At 39.8% G+C, this 20,762-nt stretch overlaps 2 protein-coding genes across 4 annotated transcripts in view; one reads left to right on the top strand and one right to left on the bottom strand.

Moving 5' to 3' along the window:
* lmx1al (LIM homeobox transcription factor 1, alpha-like) overlaps positions 1-14,940 on the top strand; it is a 22,110-nt gene extending 7,170 nt beyond the window's left edge. Inside the window, exons 4-9 of the mRNA XM_062532888.1 lie at positions 6,349-6,581; positions 12,455-12,618; positions 12,896-12,973; positions 13,299-13,386; positions 13,641-13,796; positions 14,577-14,940. Coding sequence (XP_062388872.1) covers positions 6,349-6,581; positions 12,455-12,618; positions 12,896-12,973; positions 13,299-13,386; positions 13,641-13,796; positions 14,577-14,734 — 877 coding nt within the window. The 3' untranslated portion in view covers positions 14,735-14,940. The remainder of the gene's footprint in view (positions 1-6,348; positions 6,582-12,454; positions 12,619-12,895; positions 12,974-13,298; positions 13,387-13,640; positions 13,797-14,576) is intronic.
* A 2,931-nt stretch (positions 14,941-17,871) lies between these two features.
* Positions 17,872-20,734, bottom strand: LOC134077337 (coiled-coil-helix-coiled-coil-helix domain-containing protein 5). Of its 3 annotated transcripts, none has more exons than XM_062532886.1 (4): positions 20,598-20,734; positions 19,661-19,801; positions 19,381-19,532; positions 17,872-18,825 (listed from the first exon to the last, which is right to left on the bottom strand). In XM_062532886.1, the coding sequence occupies exons 1-4, from the start codon at positions 20,612-20,614 to the stop codon at positions 18,803-18,805; spliced, it is 333 nt and encodes a 110-aa protein (XP_062388870.1). In that variant the 5' UTR covers positions 20,615-20,734; the 3' UTR covers positions 17,872-18,802. The 3 variants fall into 3 exon arrangements, with proteins under 3 accessions (XP_062388870.1, XP_062388869.1, XP_062388871.1); XM_062532885.1 differs by having other exon boundaries at positions 17,879-18,828; positions 20,598-20,728; XM_062532887.1 differs by lacking the exon at positions 20,598-20,734 and adding an exon at positions 20,257-20,402 and having other exon boundaries at positions 17,880-18,828.
* Positions 20,735-20,762: the final 28 nt, after the last annotated feature.

The following is a 20,762-nucleotide window of genomic DNA, read 5'->3' as shown; positions in this document are numbered from 1 at the left end:
AGAGAAAAAGAGAGAGGGGATTCACCCATTGTGCTATTGCTACTGGTTTTGCATAACATCTGATGAGGCTCCGTCTTCTCGCCTTCCCCCCACAACAATTTCATTACAGACGGCTAATAAATGTTTCATGGCAGAACAAGCTGCCTGCCTTGGCTTTATTAAATCTGAGATAATAAAAGGAGAATCACAGAAAAAAGAGAGAGAGAGAAAGAAAGAGAGGGAGAGAGAGCAAGAGAGAGAGAGAATAGGAGGGGGAGGACTGACTATGAGAGAGGGAGAGAAAGAGAGATAGAGTGAACGTCGCAGCCATTCTCAAACAAGGTTGCCCGTATCTTCTGTTTCTGGGGCAACGGGTAACGGGTCCCCCTGTCCCCCTCCCAGCCCCCCCCACCCCAGCTCACCCCACCTCCCCGACCAGGAGAGACAGGAAATGAGAAACTGGCTGACAGGATATTGCGTTCTGGTGGCCTGGGGATTAGAGGTTTTATCCAAACACACACGTATGCGCAAGCGCATGCACACACACACACACACACACACACACACACACACACACACACACACACACACACACACACACACACACAGAGATACACACACACACACACACACACACACACACACAATTACATTTACCCTCCTCACATGTGCTATCTATACAGCAGGTTTATCATATATCTGATGTACCACGCATTGAGGTGTATGTATTCTAAGGCCTTTTCATCACGCACGTCATGAAAGCAGTCGTCACTGATAGTGCTGCCGTCATGATAGACACTACCTCCTCCACCATCCAAAATGAATGTTTTTGTAGATTGGTCAACGCCTTGGCCGTTTGATGCATGCAACACTGTAAACCTCAGAGATCACACAGTACATACAAGTGAAGGCGCATTGTGTACAAGGGAGAACGTTACAAGTTTCACATATCACTTACTTATTAGTGTAACATACTGTACATTCTCATAATGTAAGTTTCAGATAAAGATCTTTAGTCATTGTGCGTATATAGCATACTGTGTACAGCCACCATTGGTCATATGGTGTGGGCTGGCAAAGAGTGTAAGAAGATGCAAATGATGCACAACACAGTGAGGTTTTCTTTTGGTGTGATGACTCTCTCTCTCTCTCCTGCTGTTGCTCCTGCTGCTGTTGTTAGGATACAGGGTTAGTGCTGGTTAGCCTAGTGAACAAATGGCAAGACATACTACCAGGTGAACATAATTAGGCAATAGGTTTTGGAGACTGGCTACTATGGTTATGGGCATACTGTAGTGGAATACAATATGTTTAGGCACTATGTTAAAAAATCAGGAGGGAAGGTGTAAAGCAAACACTCTCAACAATAAATATTGGGAAATATTGTTGAGACATTTTGTAATCCAATTAGATTTAGTTTAGCAATCCAAAATTCAATTCAAAATGTATTAAAAGGAAATGGCAAGAATATAGACATTAAGTTATAGAGACTCGGTACGCAGAGGAAAATACATAAGCTGATGTGGAGTTGAGGGTGTGATACTGATTTCCTATTGTTAACCAATCTTATGATTTCTTGTAATTAAAATGATCCTCATTAATTATTCGGTTTTGTATTTCACACTTGGAGTGGAGAAAAAAAACAAATTTGTCTAAAACAATTGTCAAACATTGTAAAAAATGATAAAAATGATCAAAGACATGTATGATATATATGTATAGGTTGTGTAAATCATACGATCATCATTAAGGATTGTTTTATAATGGTGTCATTATAGTGGTATTATTATCATCAAGACATCATTGCTTGTATTACTATTATTTGATATTATTATTATTATCAGTAGTAGTAGTAATAGTAGTAGTATGGTTACGGTTATGGCAGAGAGGGTTAAGGCGGAGTAATGAAGGATCTTTGGTTATGGTGCTTAGCAGACGCTTTTGTCCAAAGCGACATACAAACAAAACATCACAATAATTAAATTTAGCAGTTGATCATACTATAGTGTCGACTAAAGAGAATAGCTACTTAAAAAATAGTGTCAATATAAGCAATCCAATGAAAATAAAACAATGACTAAATAGGAGAATAGTAGTTAAACAATAAAGTCATTCAATCAATTACAGTATATGATAACAATAACTATGGAATAAAAACAATAATAAAAACAATATCAATTTAATCAATGGCCTAATAGTAACAAAAACAACGCTCAAACATACAAACCTGACAATAAGAACATTAATAGACTAAATGCATATTGAATAAATATGCCTTTAGATTCCTCTTGAACGACTCAAAACTACTATTGGAACGAAGAGCACTGGGCAACTCATTCCACCAACATGGAACTACTGATGAGAAAAATCCTGAATTTGCCCCAGTGTTTATAACTGGTCGACACAACAGACGCTCCTCAGAAGACTGTAGTGGGCGGTTGGGAATATAAACCTTGACCATTGAATTCAAGTAGGGAGCAGATCCAGTCAATGACCTATAAACTAAACTAAGAGACTTGAATTTAATTCTGGCCACTATAGGGAGTATAGTATATAGTATAGTATAGTAGTAGTAGTTGTAGTAGTAGTAGTATGATTAGGGTTGTAGAGTGCTGAGCTCGGTCTATTTTCTGTACCTTTTGAAAACAGGTCTTGATTAGCGTAACTGGAGACAGAGTGATCTCCGTCCTTATGCTGATTGCTCTTACATTTTTCAGTCTCTTTTCCCAGTGGGTTCAGGATACTGAAATATCACCCAGAAAACTCTCTAGGACTGCAGGTGGACAAATGTGTGTGTTTATCGGCACGTGTCTCCCATTGAGTCTTTTATTATTGTTATTATCTTGTGTTGCTGCCACCTGTCCGTGCCTCCCGAGTCTATGTGGAATTTATGCGAGCATCAGAGGATGAATTTGTGTGTGAGAGGTGAGACAGTTTGGGGTGTGGTGGGGTGTGGAGAGAAGGTGTGGGGGTGGGGGGTGGGGGGAGCAGACGGGTAGGTGGAGGAGGGATAGGGATGGGGGGGCGGGGGGAGGACGCGCGTAGAGAGTGAGCATTGAGGAGAATGCTGGGAGATTTTAATAACGCTGAGGCAGAGCAGTGAGATTTAATAAAAGGAGATGATGTGATTACTGAACCCTGGCTCTGAGCCACCATGCTTCACAGCAATATCCGTTCACACACACACACACACACACACACACGCACACACACACGCACACAAACACACACACACACACACACACACACACACCCTTACACCGGTGCATTCAAACACATGCCCAAACACAAACACAAGCACACACACACACACAAACAAACAGACACACACACAAAAATCTCTTGCACACACCCACCCACATATATCCGTAATCATATATGCGCACTTGCAGGTTGTTGTGTGCTCCCACAAGTTGACAATACAAGTAATAGATGATGCACACATGCCGGCACTACAAATCCTTCCAGAGCATCCGACCCATGTACACGCACAGGGCTACAGAACCTGGACATTCACAGGATTCAGACTTGCACTATCAGGCCTGCTTATAGTATGACACCTGTACTGTATATTTGTGAGACTGATTGCCATTCAGAAGCACGTATAGTGGTATAGGTGAGGTGAGAGCTAAAAGCGAAATCTCTCAGATTCCCTCCTCCCAGTATGCCTCTATTCATTCCTCTCTCCCTCCGCGCCTTAATCCCAATTAATAATCTATAATCCCTCTTAGTTTCTCATGAGATTTCGGGGATTAGCTAAATACTTGGACACACACATGTTTGCCATTGTTCATTTACAGCACATTACTTTGTTTTTTTCCGTGACATTTCAACAAATTCTCTGCATCCTTCTAAGCGTAACTGTGGATCTGTGGGAGTGTGTGTAAATTGTTTCATCTTTTTTTTTCATCTGTTTCTGAATGCTTTATTTGAGGGAGTCTTTCCCTGTTGATGGGCCCAGTCATAGTGATTAAGTGGCTTAAGTGGTGTCTCCCATGCGTCTGTGACCAATTGTCTTGGAGAGACAGAGTGTGAGGGTTTTTGGTGAGGGTTTTTTTTTTTTGTTTCTGGTAAAGAGGGTGATTTGGGGAAGTGGGTGCTTTGGCAGACTTGAGGATGGAGGCAGATTAGCCGCAGCAGCTGCATTTCGGACAGGATCATCTCATCGGTGCAGATCAGACGTCTTTAACGGGCGAACCTGGCGGCATCTCGCCCCAGCAGACCTTGACAGGGACAACAAGGCCGCATTCCCCCTCCGGACAATTGCATTACCGTATCCCACCCATAACATCTATTTATTTGTAAATGTGCATACTGTATGTATTCTTATTCGTATACATAGCCTTACTGCCCTTATTCTGTTCTTACGTTTTTTCTATGTTATTGTTGAGTGTTGTACTTGAGGGCAAAGATTAACCGGAGTCAAATTCCTTGTTTGTTTACGCAACCCTTGCCAGTAAAGCTGATTCTGATTCAGATTTAGGGAGCAACACCTTCCTCTCGGCCCGTCAGGGACGGTCAACACTCCTCCAGTCCCTCTGCTCTTCCTCCCTCCCTCCCTCCCTCCCTCCCTAAAGCATCATACTGCCATACATCAACACACGGCTTCTAGCTTTTATATTGAAGTATATACAAGCTATAAACAGTTAGTTAAAACTAACTTAGCAGACAGACTGATACAAAAAAAGATTTCGTTTTCAAAGTAAAGTCATTCTGCCATTAATAACATTACTCATGAAATCATGCAGAGCTACATTCCCTATTCTCCCTCCTCCACTGTACAGTATGATGGTGATTTTTGGTGATTATAGCTCACTGCATAACAATGGTGGTGTTCCTCCTACTTCCTCTTCCATGAGGTTGTGTCTCCTCCTCTAACATTCATTTGTTTGTCATGCATTTGTCAGCATCATGCAGGTCTCTCAGGTCAACAAATCAGTGATTTTGCCATCGTTCTGTATAGGCATAGGCACGCACATTTATGTAAAGCTAAAACAACAGTGTTTTAGTAAAAGAAAAGTTTTTTTTTGTTATTTTATATATACATATAATATAACACTACTATTATTCTAACCATATGTTGTTCATATCACTCTCAACAGTTATAGTCATACGGACACATGTAGAGTGACATTTGTATATTACAGACAGGCATGACTTATATCACATATGGCGCCATATGATCGGCCTGCAACAGACAGCCCTATAGGTACCTGTCAGGATACATCTGTGTGAGTGATAGGCCGCACGGCTCTGATGTGATGAGTGTGTGTCTGTTGAGCACTGGTGTGGTGTGACTGGCTTCGCTTGTGTATGTGTGTGTTTGTTTGAGTGTGTGAAAACGAGAAGGGGGGAGAGATTAACCCCATGCTACCCGCAATCCTCGGTTATGAGTTTACAGCGGCTGTCTGGGCATCGCACTGTTTAAACAACAATCTAATTAATCCTGTCTTTATTAGTTTCACTGAGCGGAGAGAGGGAGGGCTGCCGAGGGAGACAGAGAGAGAACAGAGAATCCTGGCATGAACATGCAGAGCAGGGGAGAGAGGGAGGGGAGATATCGGAGAAAGAACACAGGGGTTTAAGGAGACTTTAGCAGCTAGAGATCCGCGCCTCTGACAAAGAACTGTAATGGCGCAGAGTTGTTATAGTTAAGGGGGAATTTGTAAGGGTCCGCCACCGTGGCATGAGCGACACTTGAGAGAAAACGAGGAAGTCAGGGGCAAAGACCAGGAGGGGAAAGGAGAAAGGCAGTTTCAAACTGAGTGAGAGGATTACAGGGTGTCTGCCATTTAATTCACAGAAATCCTGTGCATCTTCTGAGCCGGTGTAATTCAGAAAGGAACAAAAGGAAGCGCTGATTGATTAATGTGCTCAGTGTGATGATCTGCAGCTTTGCTGCCAATGTTGTGACTGTTGTTGAGCCACATCACCGTGGAAAAGGCAACTACTGCCACCCAGTGTTTTCCATAACAAACTGCATCTGTTTCAGATGGGAAACTGGAATATTGGGGGAGTTCTATTAGATTGCTATATATATACAGTGTATGTTTTTTTAAAATGTGCTGAAATTAGCCTTTTTTCTTATTCATTTCTTACATCTTCACCTGCCCAGTCATGACTTTTAGTGTTCAGTGAGTGGTATCAAGTTGAAGTTTTTTTGAAAAAAATATATAATATCTATAATATCTAAAATATTTTTTTTCATGAAACTATACAACACCTCTGAATGTGAATTCACAATTAATTAACATAAACTGTTAAACTTAAATTAATTTGTTGTTGATAATGTACGTGTTTGTGTTTGTGTTCATGTGTGCGTGCGTGTCTTTGTGTGTGTTTATGTGCATGTGTGTGTGTGTGTATCAGGTTGTTTGTGCGGAAGTGCAGCGCGTGTATGCAGGCCATCGGGCGCTCGGAGCTGATCATGCGTGTGCTGGGCCAGGTGTACCACCTGGGCTGCTTCAGCTGCTGCGAGTGCGAGCGTCGGCTGCAGCGCGGCGACGAGTTCGTGCTGAAGGAGGGCCAGCTACTCTGCCGCATCGACTACGAGAAGGAGAGGGAGATGCTGGCCGCCATCAGCCCAGCCCCCACCGATTCTGGTAACACACACTTAATAAGAATTTTACCACACTCTTAACAAATGTGCTGGCCTTTTGACACAGAGATGTGTGAAAAAACAATGCAAGTAGTTTTATTTTCGACACATATTGTGTAACAAATAAAAAAGGAAACAACACAAACTGTATTGTCCCTATCTGGACACAGAAATGTGTTTAAAAACAATGCAAGTTGTTTTCAACACATTCGTTTCAAGAGTGCAGCATTTACCTAGAATAACACTACCACAGTCTTTACAATACTCTTGGAAATGAAAGCATTGCCATAATAACATGGATTAGTTTAGGGAGGTCAACAGTCTTAAACTGTGAGTCGCAAGCTAACCTTGCACTGTTGTTTGCTTAATGTCACTGTTGTTTGCTTAATGTCACTGTTGTTTGTTTAATGTCACAAGAAATGTAATTAAATAATATCAACAAGACCACCAGCTGGTATGTTTGTCAACTCTGGTGTTATCATAATTACAGTGCATGAAAATGCACTGTACTGTTCTTCCTCGGTCTTCTTCTTCTTCTTCTTCTTCTTCTTCTAACGCACGCAATTCAGCTTCAACCGCTTAACGTAGAAACTCCATTCAAATTTTGACGCGTAGGTCTTACTTACGCGATGTGGGCTTTGTATTTTTCAACTTTGTAACTTTTATACTTTTTAAACTATTAGTTAAAAACTATTACAATTTCCCCCATAGACTTAACATGGCTCATTATGACATCACGGCAGCAATTAGAATGTTACCCCAGCTGGTCAGCCACCTGGGCACCAACTGTCAGTTTCTCTCAGGCTTTACAATCTCTCTGAAGACTTCTGTTCTGTTCCCCTGTATCCTCTGCGCACAACAGTATCAAAATAAGTCCTCCTAATTCCATTCAACTTTATATCCATTCATCTTCTTCAAACCATTCACTCATCCACCCATTCTAAACAGTCTGCCTATCAACATCAATTAGACGCTCTACATTCAACTTTTAAACAATCTACTCTGTCTCAGGCTGAATAGCCAGTTAAATTGATTACACCTGTATCTGTATCCACTACTCTCAGTAGAGAGCTGTGTCTCTCCATTCTACAAGAATATAAGGCACATTCCATCCAACATTCTATCCATTCATCTTCTTCAGACCATTCACTCATCCACCCATTAAACTGTCTATCAACATCTATTAAACAATCTGTCTATCAACATCCATGAAACTCTCTGTCTATCTACATTAATTAGACTATCTACATTCAACTTTTAAATTATTTACTCTGTCTCAGGCTTTAAGAGTAGGCTACTCTGGCCAAGACTAGCCAGTTAAATTGATTACACCTGTGTCAACTACTCTCAGAGAGCTGTATCAGTGTCTCTCTTAACAAGAATATAAGGCACATTCCATCCAACCTTCTATCCATTCATCTTCTTCAGACCATTCACTCATCCACCCATTAAACTGTCAATCAATATCTATTAAACAATCTGCCTATCAACATCCATTAAACATTCTGTCTATCAACATTAATTAGACTATCTACATACAACTTTTAAAGTATTTACTGTGGGTCCCTCTCAAGCAGCGTTTATATGTCCTCCCTCGCTCCTCGATCCTCAATGATCTACATAAAGAAAGATAGAAGAAGGGCTAGACTATCCCATTGTTGCCGCTCCATCATTCTTTATGTAGATCAGTGAGGAGCGAGAGAGGACGCGTAAACGCTATATGAGAGGCACCTTCTGTCTTAGGCTTTAAGCATACAATCTCATTAAGACTACAGATCCTGTTTCACTACGTCCTCTGTCCACAACTGTTTCAAAATAAAGGTCCTCACTGCAATAATACACTATTAAATCATTTAACCATTGAAACTACTCAACTATTGAACTGTTCAACCATTCCAACTGTCAGTTATCATCCACTATGCCTCCAGTCAACTACATGAAACCTCCATGTACCTAGCAACCAACATAGCAACCATTAAAATTAAGTGTTTATGACTGTTTCCATAGCAACCAACATGATTATACTGCAGTAACTTCTTGTTTCCTGATAGTGGCCACCATGGATACCCTAGCAACAAATGTTTCAAAATAAAAGTCCTCACTAGCAAGTTAGCTAGTTAGCATGGTTAGCATTGTTAGCATAGTTAACATTTTTAGTATAACTGCAAAAAATCATCAACTAAGTTAGCTAATCAACCTGGTTAGCATTGTTAGCAAATTTAACATTGTTAGCATAGTTAGCATTTTTAGCATTACTGCTAGAAATCATCGGTTAAGTTAGCTAATCAACCTGGTTAGCATTGTTAGTAAAGTTTGCATTGCTAGCATAATAAGCATTTTTAGCGTAACTGCTAGAAATCATTAGCTAAGTTAGCTAATCAACATTTTAACATGAATAGAAATCATTACTTAAGTTAGAACTGGAACGTTTCATCTTTAAAACGTCTACCTTCACACTATCAACTCTCTGTAAACTATGCAACCACCATGTTTACCCTAGCTACACCTTAGTAACCATATCTACATTATCTATCTATTTTTGCATTTTCATGCACTGGTAATTCCTTGGAATTGCATTTCTAGTTATTAAACTTCTTCTTCTAACGCAGCCAATTCAGCTTCAACCGTTTAACGTAGAAACTTCATTCAAACGTTGTTGCGTAGGTCTTGCTTATGCCATGCCTGCTTTGTATTTTTCAACTTTGTAACTTTTATACTTTTTAAACTATTAGTTAAAAACTATTACAATTTCCCCCATAGACTTAACATTGCTCATTATGACATCACGGCAGCAATTAGAATCTTAGGCCAGGTGGCCGGCCACCTGGGCACCAACTGTCAGTTTCTCTGGCTTTAAGCATACAGTCTCTCAGAAGACTACATATCCTGTTAACTGTTTCCTCTGTCCACAACTGTTTCAAAATAAAAGTCCTCACTGCAATAATACACTATTAAATCATTTAACCATTGAAACTACTCAACTATTGAACTGTTCAACCATTCCAACTGTCAGTTATCATCCACTATGCCTCCAGTCAACTACATGAAACCTCCATGTACCTAGCAACCAACATAGCAACCATTAAAATTAAGCGTTTATGACCGTTTCCATAGCAACTAACATGATTATACTGCAGTAACTTCTTGTTTCCTGATAGTGGCCACCATGGATGCCCTAGCAACAAATGTTTCAAAATAAAAGTCCTCACTAGCAAGTTAGCTAGTTAGCATGGTTAGCATAGTTAGCATTGTTAGCATAGTTAGCATTTTTAGCATAACTGCAAAAAATAATCAACTAAGTTAGCTAATCAACCTAATCAATGCTAGAAATCATTGGTTAAGTTAGCTAATCAACCTGGTTAGCATTGTTAGTAAAGTTAGCATTGCTAGCATAATTAGCATTTTTAGCGTAACTGCTAGAAATCATTAGCTAAGTTAGCTAATCAACATTTTACATGAATAGAAATCATTAGTTAAGTTAGAACTGGAATGTCTCATCTTTAAACAGTCTACCTTCACACTATCAACTCTCTGTAAACTATGCAACCACCATGTTTACCCTAGCTACACCTTAGTAACCATATCTACATTATCTATCTATTTCTGCATTTTCATGCACTGGTAATTCCTTGGAATTGCATTTCTAGTTCTTCTTCTAACGCACGCAATTCAGCTTCAACCGCTTAACGTAGAAACTCCATTCAAACTATGTCGCATAGGTCTTACTTATGCGATGTGTGCTTTGTATTTTTCAACTTTGTAACTTTTATACTTTTTAAACTATTAGTTAAAAACTATTAAAATTTCCCCCATAGACTTAACATTGCTCATTATGACATCACGGCAGCAATTAGAATCTTATGCCAGGTGGCCGGCCACCTGGGCACCAACTGTCAGTTTCTCTGGCTTTAAGCATACAGTCTCTCAGAAGACTACATATCCTGTTAACTGTTTCCTCTGTCCACAACTGTTTCAAAATAAAAGTCCTCACTGCAATAATACACTATTAAATCATTTAACCATTGAAACTACTCAACTATTGAACTGTTCAACCATTCCAACTGTCAGTTATCATCCACTATGCCTCCAGTCAACTACATGAAACCTCCATGTACCTAGCAACCAACATAGCAACCATTAAAATTAAGCTTTTATGACCGTTTCCATAGCAACCAACATGATTATACTGCAGTAACTTCTTGTTTCCTGATAGTGGCCACAATGGATACCCTTGCAACACATGTTTCAAAATAAAAGTCCTCACTAGCAAGTTAGCTAGTTAGCATGGTTAGCATAGTTAGCATAGGTAGCATTTTTAACATAACTGCAAAAAATCATCAACTAAGTTAGCTAATCAACCTGGTTAGCATTGTTAGCAATTTTAACATTGTTAGCATAGTTAGCATGTTTAGCATTATAGTTAGAAATCATCAGTTAAGTTAGCTAATCAGCCTGGTTAGCATTGTTAGTAAAGTTAGCATTGTTACCATAGTTAGCATTTTTAGCATAACTTCTAGAAATAATTAGCTAAGTTAGCTAATCAACCTGGTTAGCACTGTGAGCATCGTTAACATTTTTACCATAACTGCAAGAAATCAGTAGCTAAGTTAACCAATCAACCTGGTTATCATTGTTACCATAGTTAACATTTTAGCATTAATAGAAATCATTAGTTAAGTTAGAACTGGAATGTTTCAGCTTCAAACTGTCAACTCTCTGTAAACTATGCAACAACCATGGTTACCCTAGATACACCTTAGTAACCATATCTACATTATCTATCTATTTTTGCATTTTCATGCACTGGTAATTCCTTGGAATTGCATTTCTAGTTTAATTTGATAACCATATCTATGTTTGGCTAATATATTTGTAAAGTGTTAACATTATTACAAACAATACTGACATATTGTGTTTTCCAGGTCTCCTCTTATATTGAGAATCAATTATTCATTGCTCTAAAAATACTTTCCCTTGTGTAATTAAAACATTTCAGTCACAGATATTTAAAATATGTTAATCATACATTTTTGAAGCAAGATATTTACACTCAATATAAATTTGTGTAGCCATTACATGGTTAGAAATATCCCCCAAAAAGGAATATGGAAATAAGAACGTATAAATATGCAAATGTCAATCTAATGAAAATGATTTTGTGCGTTCTCTTTATTTTATTTTTTATATTATCATAATTCCGGTCATATTTGTCCATTCATAAGACAATTATATTAAATAAGAATATTATAATATTAAATTAGATGAAAAAGTCTATTTTGTGTTTTTCACTATTATTATTTAGTTAAAAAAAAGGATGAGAAAGGATTTAAGCATAATGTGAAGTGAAATCATGTTTCCCTTCTTTCATTCTATGTGACATTTGTTTAGTTTAAACACCCTAAAAAGACTAACCACAAATAGGGCAAAGGTAGGGAAGTCTGGCAGAATGCTACAATAAAAACTATACACCTTTAAGCAATCTATTGTGCCATAGTGTGACTTTGTCAGACATTAGAGCACCATGAAGTAGTCACCTGAGACTATTCATGAGAAGTACCTAGCTACAGTACCTGAGACTATTCATGAGAAGTACCTGAGCTATAGCTACCTGAGACTGTACAAATATATTATCATTATCATTATTATTATTATTATTAAGGTTTATTTAGATAGGGACAGACACAAAAACATAGACAAGCTTGAAAAGTTATCTGATGCATGCATCATAGTGTTTTAGCTGACGCTAATTCACAACACTTGTCCCTAGTAAATATAAGTAAATATAGTAAACTGGTAATAACTGGACATCAGTCAACTGTAAATAGTAAATAGACTATAAATAACTGATGTAAACATACTGTTTCTGTGACTTCACAGTGAAGAGTGAGGATGAGGATGGAGGCGGCAGCTCGCTGGTGGGGAAGGGAGGCGATGACAGCAAGGACCACAAGCGCTCGAAGCGACCGCGCACCATCCTGACCACCCAGCAGCGCCGGGCTTTCAAGGCCTCATTCGAAGTGTCCTCAAAACCTTGCCGGAAGGTGAGCTGGCTGGGGTATGGTGTATTGAAACTTTAACTCAAAGCTGGGGGAAATGCGTTCTACCATTCAGGGAAAGTCATGTTTTTATGCATCAGAAAAAGTGTGAAATGAACACTGGACGTTGATATTGAAAATTATTTCTGCTCGAGATAACAATTCTGTGCTGACAATTTGGGGAGACACTCTTATACACTAATTTCAGCAAAGACATCTTGCAAAGATCCTAGACAGGGCTTATGGATTTCAAATGGAGGTGCTACTTCTTCCGTCTGTGTAGGTGAGGGAGTCGCTGGCGGCTGAGACGGGCCTGACGGTGCGAGTGGTGCAGGTGTGGTTCCAGAACCAGAGGGCAAAGGTCAGTTTCTCAGCTGTGCACCACACACAACAACACCCAAATATAGTGTCCTGCATTCACACTGACTTGGCCTTGGTATGTCTCTAAGGTTACTTCTCGTCATCTTCACCCCTAGCTTTCTATACCAGAGTCTTGATTTTTTTTTTTTTTTTTAAAGTATACTGAGTTACTCTGCTCACTCATCAATAGCAGTGTCAAAGAACGTACTTGCATTATACTACATTGCCCTTTGACCCCAGTGTCCATTCCTTAAAAAAACATTAAGTCACACTGAAGTAAATGGGCACGAATGTGAGTGTCAGTCATCGGGCTCGTTGTGCTCCAGATGAAGAAGATCGCCCGGCGGCAGCAGCAGCAGCAGCAGCAGCAGCAGCAGGAGCAGGAGCAGCTGAGGGGGAGCAGGAGAGGGCCCAGTCGGGGAGGCCAGCAGAGCAATGACGACAGCGAGGGTGAGGCAGCAGACTCGTCTAGCTCGACTGGACCACACGTTTAGTCATCGTTCACAAGCTAAGATAATAATGATGATAAAAGCCAAAACAAACAGGTCCCATTCACCTATACGGTGGCGGTGATTTTTTTCTTTCTTTTTTTTAATTGATGAAATCCTTTCAAAAAATTGATGAAATTATGATGATAGAAACAGTAATTAATGTTTTTTTTTCAACAGATGGCTCCAGTGGTCATGGTCTGGACGGACTGCTCGCGTATCCTGCAATGCATCGGCAGCAGCTCTTAGCACTCGACCCGAACATCTACGGGGGTGAGCAGTTTCGCCACGGACTCACCCCTCCTCAACTGGGACCAGAGCAGATGCACTCTTATGGTAAGATGAGCTCAGAGCACTCCAGATGTAGCCTGGTTGTAAAACCAGACCCTGGAATCTTCCAGATTAAAGGTCTGGCCACGAATAATGTAATGGCCCAACTCGAGGGGAGGAACCAAGCATGCATTTGAAAATCTCACAGCACGCAATTGGATAACACTTACGACCAATGTGTACTGAGTTTGAACGATGCCGCGTTGTCGTCATCAGTTTAGCTCGCCTTTGGCCCACCTAGATCAGATACATCGATTTGATTGTTACCCCCGATGGTTGGGGTAAACGTAACGTGCATCATTGCTCGTGGCCAGAGTATCTTGCAGACACAATTCAAATTGTGTTCTCGCGAGAACTCTGGATTTCCAGGGTACTCCAGATGACCCAGTGACTACATCTTTACCTACCCTCTACCTACAGTGCCCTCCAGAATCATCGGCACCCCTGGTAAAGTTGACTAAAAATAAGAATATAAAGTCCTCTTTTGGTGATTTATTGTGAGGACAAACAGTGAGGAAAGATACTGAAAGATATTGAAAGGAAGCAAATTTATTCTGAGAAATATTGTTTTCATTGAAAGATTACAATAAATCACCCAAACATGATTTTTAGTCCAATTTACCAGGGTTGTTTATCATTCTGGAGGGCATTGTATGTGCTATGAGCTTATTAATGGCCATCTGGGTTTTGCTTGATTTAAGTAAACACAGTGCAGTTTTTTCCTATTCTCCTATAAGTGACATGTTCTGCTGGTCATCATCACTTCCTGGCGATCTGTTTCCTTAGACTCAGAAACGGTGTTTCATGACCTGGACAGCGACGGAAGCCTCAGCCAACTCGGTGACTGTCTCCTAGCAACAGCTGATGGGGGCTTGTTGACAGGCCGCGTGGGAAACCCAATAGATCGCCTCTACTCCATGCAGAGCTCCTACTTCACTTCATGACCCCCCCACCCCTATGCTGACCTTGACCCCACACGACTGCACCACACAGGGGGTAGGACTGCTGATGGGAGGCCCTCCTGTCATTGGTCCATTGCTCATGCCCATAGGATTGCATCACCACAAGACTGAGATTTACTCAAAACCAGGACATGAACCATACATGGAGGTACTAAAATGTTGTTTGGTATTTTACTGAGAATCATGCTGACGAGATGAGGTTTTTGTAGGAGACTGTTGTCTAGATGCTTATAGATTTCAAGAACATATCGAGCACTAATCAACAGAGGTTAAGAAAAATATAGTCTTCTGGCAATGAAAAGCACTTTGTGAGGGTGTATGTTCAACATATAAACATTAAACCAGATTTACATAATTGCACCATAATGGCACACAGCCACACACATGTTGATATTGCCCAGACTTTTCGTGTTACATCAATACACTAATTCTTCTTCTTCTTGACTCAAAAATGATCTGTTAGTTTTTGTACAAAGAACAACATGTCATATCAAAGCAATCATCTGAACAGTGAGCAATGAGCATGTGATTTCCTCGCATGATGTTTAATGGTGTGATAGTTCTGTGTTTGATTTTATGGAGATTAGCTTTGTTATGAGTCTAGATCCAACTACAGATTGGGAAATGTAGTAAAAATTGAGAAAAACAATTGGCACAGTATCTTTTGTTATGGTTATACATTTTACAGTTATTTATACACATATGCCTGGCTGACTCCTTACACTTTTCACCATTTACCTCGCCCAAGCACCTAGTGAGTGGCTGACGTTATGCATCTTAAAGTATGCACAATAAGCTTTGCATGTGAATAACTGCTGTAAAAATTATAACCTACCTAAGATAAATATTTTTTTTCTACAACTTTTTATGCACTGAATTTCATTGCAAACTATGCCTTCTGAGCCTTAATCAAAGTCCCTCATTTAAGTGGGGACTAAACCGCTTCATAATACTGTACATAATACTCCCGATTTTCATTGCAAAACAAAACATTTAGATCAATATGTGAAAAAGGAACTTTGTTTTCAGAAAGCATCTTTTTAACTATAAAAAAACACCTGCCTGTCTCGTATTGCATATTGTGGTGCAATGTGTATTGTAAGATTAGTCAGATATAAACAATATGAAAAGTCTGGGTAACGTCAAACATTTTTTTGTGTTTCTTGATATTCAACCCTATACTAACTCGCTATAAAATGATGCCAATTCAACTAATTTAATTAGGTCTATACATATAAAGTTGCTTAGTGAATAGACATTTCATACATTTAAACAGAATTTTGGACAAGACTACTGGAACCAACAAGGAATAAGGATAGGAATGACTATGTCAAACTCATAATTTTATATCAAGTGCTTGTCCTATGATTTTTATGTGGCAGTCCTCCACCCTTTAAGGTCTGCCGTAATACTGGCAATGCATGGTTTTTCGTCATTGACTTCATACAGGAACATATTACTCATTAACTGGTGAAGCACTTAAGTCTACGAGGTTAGGGAGTCTCGATGTGGATGAGGGGGCACACATACCACTGTGGCTTGGGAGATCGTTCGGGCAAAGCAGGGGACTTCTGTGCTTCACAGGCTCCAGTAGGAGTGAACTTTTGAAGTATCAAATAGGATCTTAAGATCAGCAGTGACTAAGGGATCGGTCGACAGTGAGCTGTGAATAGAGCTAGAGAACGGAGATGTGGAGAGCAGACTGACTCAGGTTATGTGTGCGAGGTCTATGGGTCACCATTAGTGTATCAGTTAGGATGAGTTTCACATATACTGTATAGCTGAATATTATTTAAATATTCTTTTTGCTAGTTACCTGTCTTCATTTTAAAAAAGTTAGAATTGCTTAGTCCCACCACTGTGCGATGATAGAGATGACTTTGGAAGTTGTTCAAATGAGAGTAACATAGTTACATTAAACTTAGATCAGACTGATTGAGTCATTATTGCTATGACTGCAGAGACATGAGGCTATGAAAACTAGTGTATCTAGATCCACTTATGGAAGTTTTAGTTTTGAAACAGGAAAGCGGTAGTAAAGAAATGATCAGGGTCTCTTCAACTACAGGGTTGTTTTAAATGCCTGGTACAAACAGGGTTTTCAATGTGTCTCCTTAGTATTTTTTATTTTATTTTTATTTTTTAAATCCCATCTCCTGGACAATGTGATGAAAATATCAGGATAATGCAGGGCGATTGGAAATAGTGTGATGATAAAATGTTAATGTGTTTCCAATGTAAAAATAAATGTGTTTGTATAATTACTGTCATCTTAACTTTCACCACAACTGTTATTGGATGTAGTCACTGTTTATTTCTCTTTGTACAAGTATATGATTCTGATAGATATTTTGTACTTCTTCCTTGTGCTAGTGGTCATAAATATTAGAGTATTTATTTTGCAGCATGATATGAACCTGAAATATTTACAATAGGCCTGCACAGTTAACTGATACATGTACCATTTCCCAAAGCAATGGGACAGTCATTCTGAGATACTATATCGTGAATGGGACCAGATCAAATGTGAAGAAGGAAATGTCCCTTTTACTTGGCATTTATTGATGCATAATGATGTTGTATGGTTATTTATTGTGCCACACTGTTACGTCTTCAGAAGAAAATCTGTAAAAGCTATTGAAGCCTGGATTGTACCAAGGATCTTAAAATGCTGGATCAAATGCCAAACTCTTCAACATTTTTTTTTTTATTTGTTAATTCTAATAGGTGATGTGTTTGTGAATGGTTTTATCATCTCTGCAATATAACATGTAATTTCAGTTTAAGACGCATCTACGCATCTCCTCGTTGTTTGTGGTGTAAGGGTGTCATTTTTTTTCTCCTATTAGGCAAAAGAAATGTGTATTTTGCAACGTAACACTCTTTCCATTTGACTACCCTCTGTTCTAATAGCTCATCTAAGAGCATGTTCTGCTTACTTATCAAAGCACTCATAACTCAACATCCTCCCTCTGTCTATCTCAGTGGTCAAAGAGAGCGCGACTCCACGACCCTGACTTTTATCTTGCCACAGGTTTTCCACCACCAGCACCACCACCACCACCACCACATTTCTTCGTTAAATATGATATTGTCACTCAAATTTGTGGGGAGAACGTTATTTTATGAACAGGTTGGAAAGTGCAACATTCGAGAAGTTGATCAGTAATGTCTATTGACGATTTCAAGCAGTATAAAGTTATGCTGTAGAGGATGAACTGTTAGTGATCAAAGAGAGCGTGACTCCACAACCCCCTCTATGATCCTTTCATCCTTACTGCCTGTGGGAGGCCAGATTGAGAAAGAGCACACACATTCCTTAGTTAAATATTACATGGAGACAATGTTTTGGGGGGGGCAGAGGGGAGGGGTGTTTATGAATATATGACAGAATTTGCAGAACAGCATTTCAAGATGCTCCTCTTGTAAGTCAAGAGGACCAAAGCCCCTGTAATGAGGATGTACATAATTGCTATGCGCTCATCTTGAAAGGTAAGGCAAACAGAGTAATAACATTTTGACATCAACACCTACAACTCCAAACATTTCTTCAAGACATGCAACTAGACCACCAAAGACAATTCTTACTCTAGCATCCCATTGAATGCAGTCACGCCTAGACTGAACACGTTAATCGGACTTGTGTCTTTATCCCCCTTACAACTAAATCATAAATAAATTGTAATCTGGCCATTTGTCGTTATCTCAGGTCACAAATGTATTGCACAATTCTGATGCTTAGATACTGTTAAGTCAAACATGACTTTGACTATTTGTATGTAGAAAATACATTTATTGCCAGGTCTGACACATTATTTTATGAAATCAATACTTATAGAGTAGTCTGTATAAAATAAACAAATGCATGGCTCATTGTAGAGAGTGTAAATATGGTTGTGCAAACAGCTGCTGTTTGAATAGATGCCGAGTTGCTCAGCAGTGGGTGTCGTCACATTACAAAAGTATTGAACAGAAACCAGTTCATGAAATGCACCAGTTTTTGGGGGACACCACTGAAGTTTTTCATTTTTAAAGCGGTGCTTGCAGCTCTTATGATGGTTGAGGTACTTCCGCTGCTGTTGAGAGAGGTAAAAAAAAAAAGAGTAGAAATTCAGGGTAAACAGAAGCTCGATATCTTTTATACGTTTATCAGCTAATTAGACGCGAAAAGTTTCTGACCGTGGCACAGTACAGTACAGTAGCATTTAGTTACCGTGGGGCTTGTTAAAGGCCAGTGGTTGTGAAATGGCCATATTAGGCTTGAATACTGTGTAGTCACAAGTAGTAATGCGCCTGTATTGTGTTTGCTGTTCATGCAAAAACCACATGCAGAATGAAGTGAACATTTTAAAAGTGTCTCAAGTTAGTTTACTACTTTTTTGATCGTTTCATGACACTGAACACAACACAAAAAGTGTGGTTGTTCAGAATCCTGTGAAATTTGACATTTAAAATGTTGATGGTAGACTAAATCTGAAGCAGGAAAGGTCTACTTAACTCTCAGTGTTTTGGTTTTCCAGACCACCTAATTATACCTTGACTGAATAGGATTCCATTGCCTAATTTGACAGCCTGAAAAAGAGGCATAGAAAGGCTTCAAGTCTTGGGTCAAGGAGACATGAACTCACCAACTGCGCTAATGTCAACCGACTCAGCACAGACTACAAAGCGTGCTACATGTGGCGAACAGGCCTGGGCAGAGGACTGGTTCTCTCGCAGGCAACGCTCAAACTCCATGAACTGTCCGGCACAGTCGGTTCGGATCTTCTGAATCACCGGGCTGCCAAACAGCAGAAGTAAGACAGGCAAGTTAACCCACACACTGGTTTTTATGATGACATGATTATGTTCATTGAAGACCAATGTCAAGCAGAACCTGAAACCAACCAATTGACTTCACACACTTACTGTGATGATGTACACTGTGCCACTTTAAGTTTGAGTTCTTGGCACGTATCCTGCCATGTTGATGGGTTAGAAGATACACAAGCTCCATACTCTTCCATCTCTTTATGGCAGAACCGAGCCGTGATCTCCATAGCAGCCTGCCTGTTGTCCAAAACATTGGCAAGAGAACAGTAAACAAAGTGCATTTATAGCCTATCGACAGTGGTGTTATGTGGGACAGTAAAGGGAGCGATATCTTGTCTCTGTCTAGGTGGTACTGGACTGGGACCATGGAATAAGGAGTGGAACACAGAACATGGGGCCATGGAATATGCCAGGAAGAAAAGGACTAAGGTTACATTTTGAGATTTAGGCTTGAACAGTGAGAGATATGAGTTAGCCCGACACGCTTGAGTTGAATCCACTCGCCTCCTTCAGGTAAAGTGCTACCATTTATCAACTTGCTGATCAGGTCAGTGAGATAATGCTAATCCTGAAAATGATATACAAAGCTCTAGTTTTAGAAGCTAGCTGCTATCGCTAGATTCAATAAACCCACATAGTGTAAACCCGAAACGTATATTCATCAAGACATCGTTACGTTTGGTTATACTTACATGATTGAAATTAGCTAGCTGGATAGCCAGCTAAAGGAAAGCACAGACCAAGGTTATTCTCGATAGCGAACAAGTTCTACATTTACCAGCAAACCACACACATGGTCATGGAGAGCACATTCATTCGTTCAAAATGGATAACGCCTCCGACTTCACGATTGGCTGTATTGTTTTGTTGCATCGCTACACAGCTGAGACAACTGGTATTTCCACATGTCAGTCACATCACCACCCGCCTCTGCGTTGGAGCGAGGTCTCGAAGCCTGGTTTTAGTGCTGGCTACCTACATCAGACACTAAAATGACTGATTCTTGGATACGAATACAAAACAGAGGTCTTACATGTGTTTGCCTGCCATAGAGACATTTTCGTCGTAAATGTGACCTGAGAGTGGCGTGAATTTTAATGATAGGTGGCGCACTGGTCACACCGGTCACACCACCCTGACCACACACTTTTCCTCCAATGTTGTTGCCATAGTTACACCTCTATGCCGGAAGTGTCGT

The sequence above is a fragment of the Sardina pilchardus genome, chromosome 3, assembly GCF_963854185.1.
Source record: "Sardina pilchardus chromosome 3, fSarPil1.1, whole genome shotgun sequence".
NCBI lineage: Eukaryota > Metazoa > Chordata > Actinopteri > Clupeiformes > Clupeidae > Sardina > Sardina pilchardus.
This window is presented reverse-complemented; position numbering and strand designations above follow the sequence as displayed.

What these genes read in the sequence shown, in the direction of transcription:
- LOC134077337 (XM_062532885.1), bottom strand. An exon ending in GCACAGTGTACATCATCACA is followed by an intron (nt 19,533 to 19,660) that starts GTAAGTGTGTGA and finishes GCTGTTTGGCAG; the next exon opens with CCCGGTGATTCAGAAGATCC. An exon ending in GGTTGACATTAGCGCAGTTG is followed by an intron (nt 18,829 to 19,380) that starts GTGAGTTCATGT and finishes CTCTCTCAACAG; the next exon opens with CAGCGGAAGTACCTCAACCA.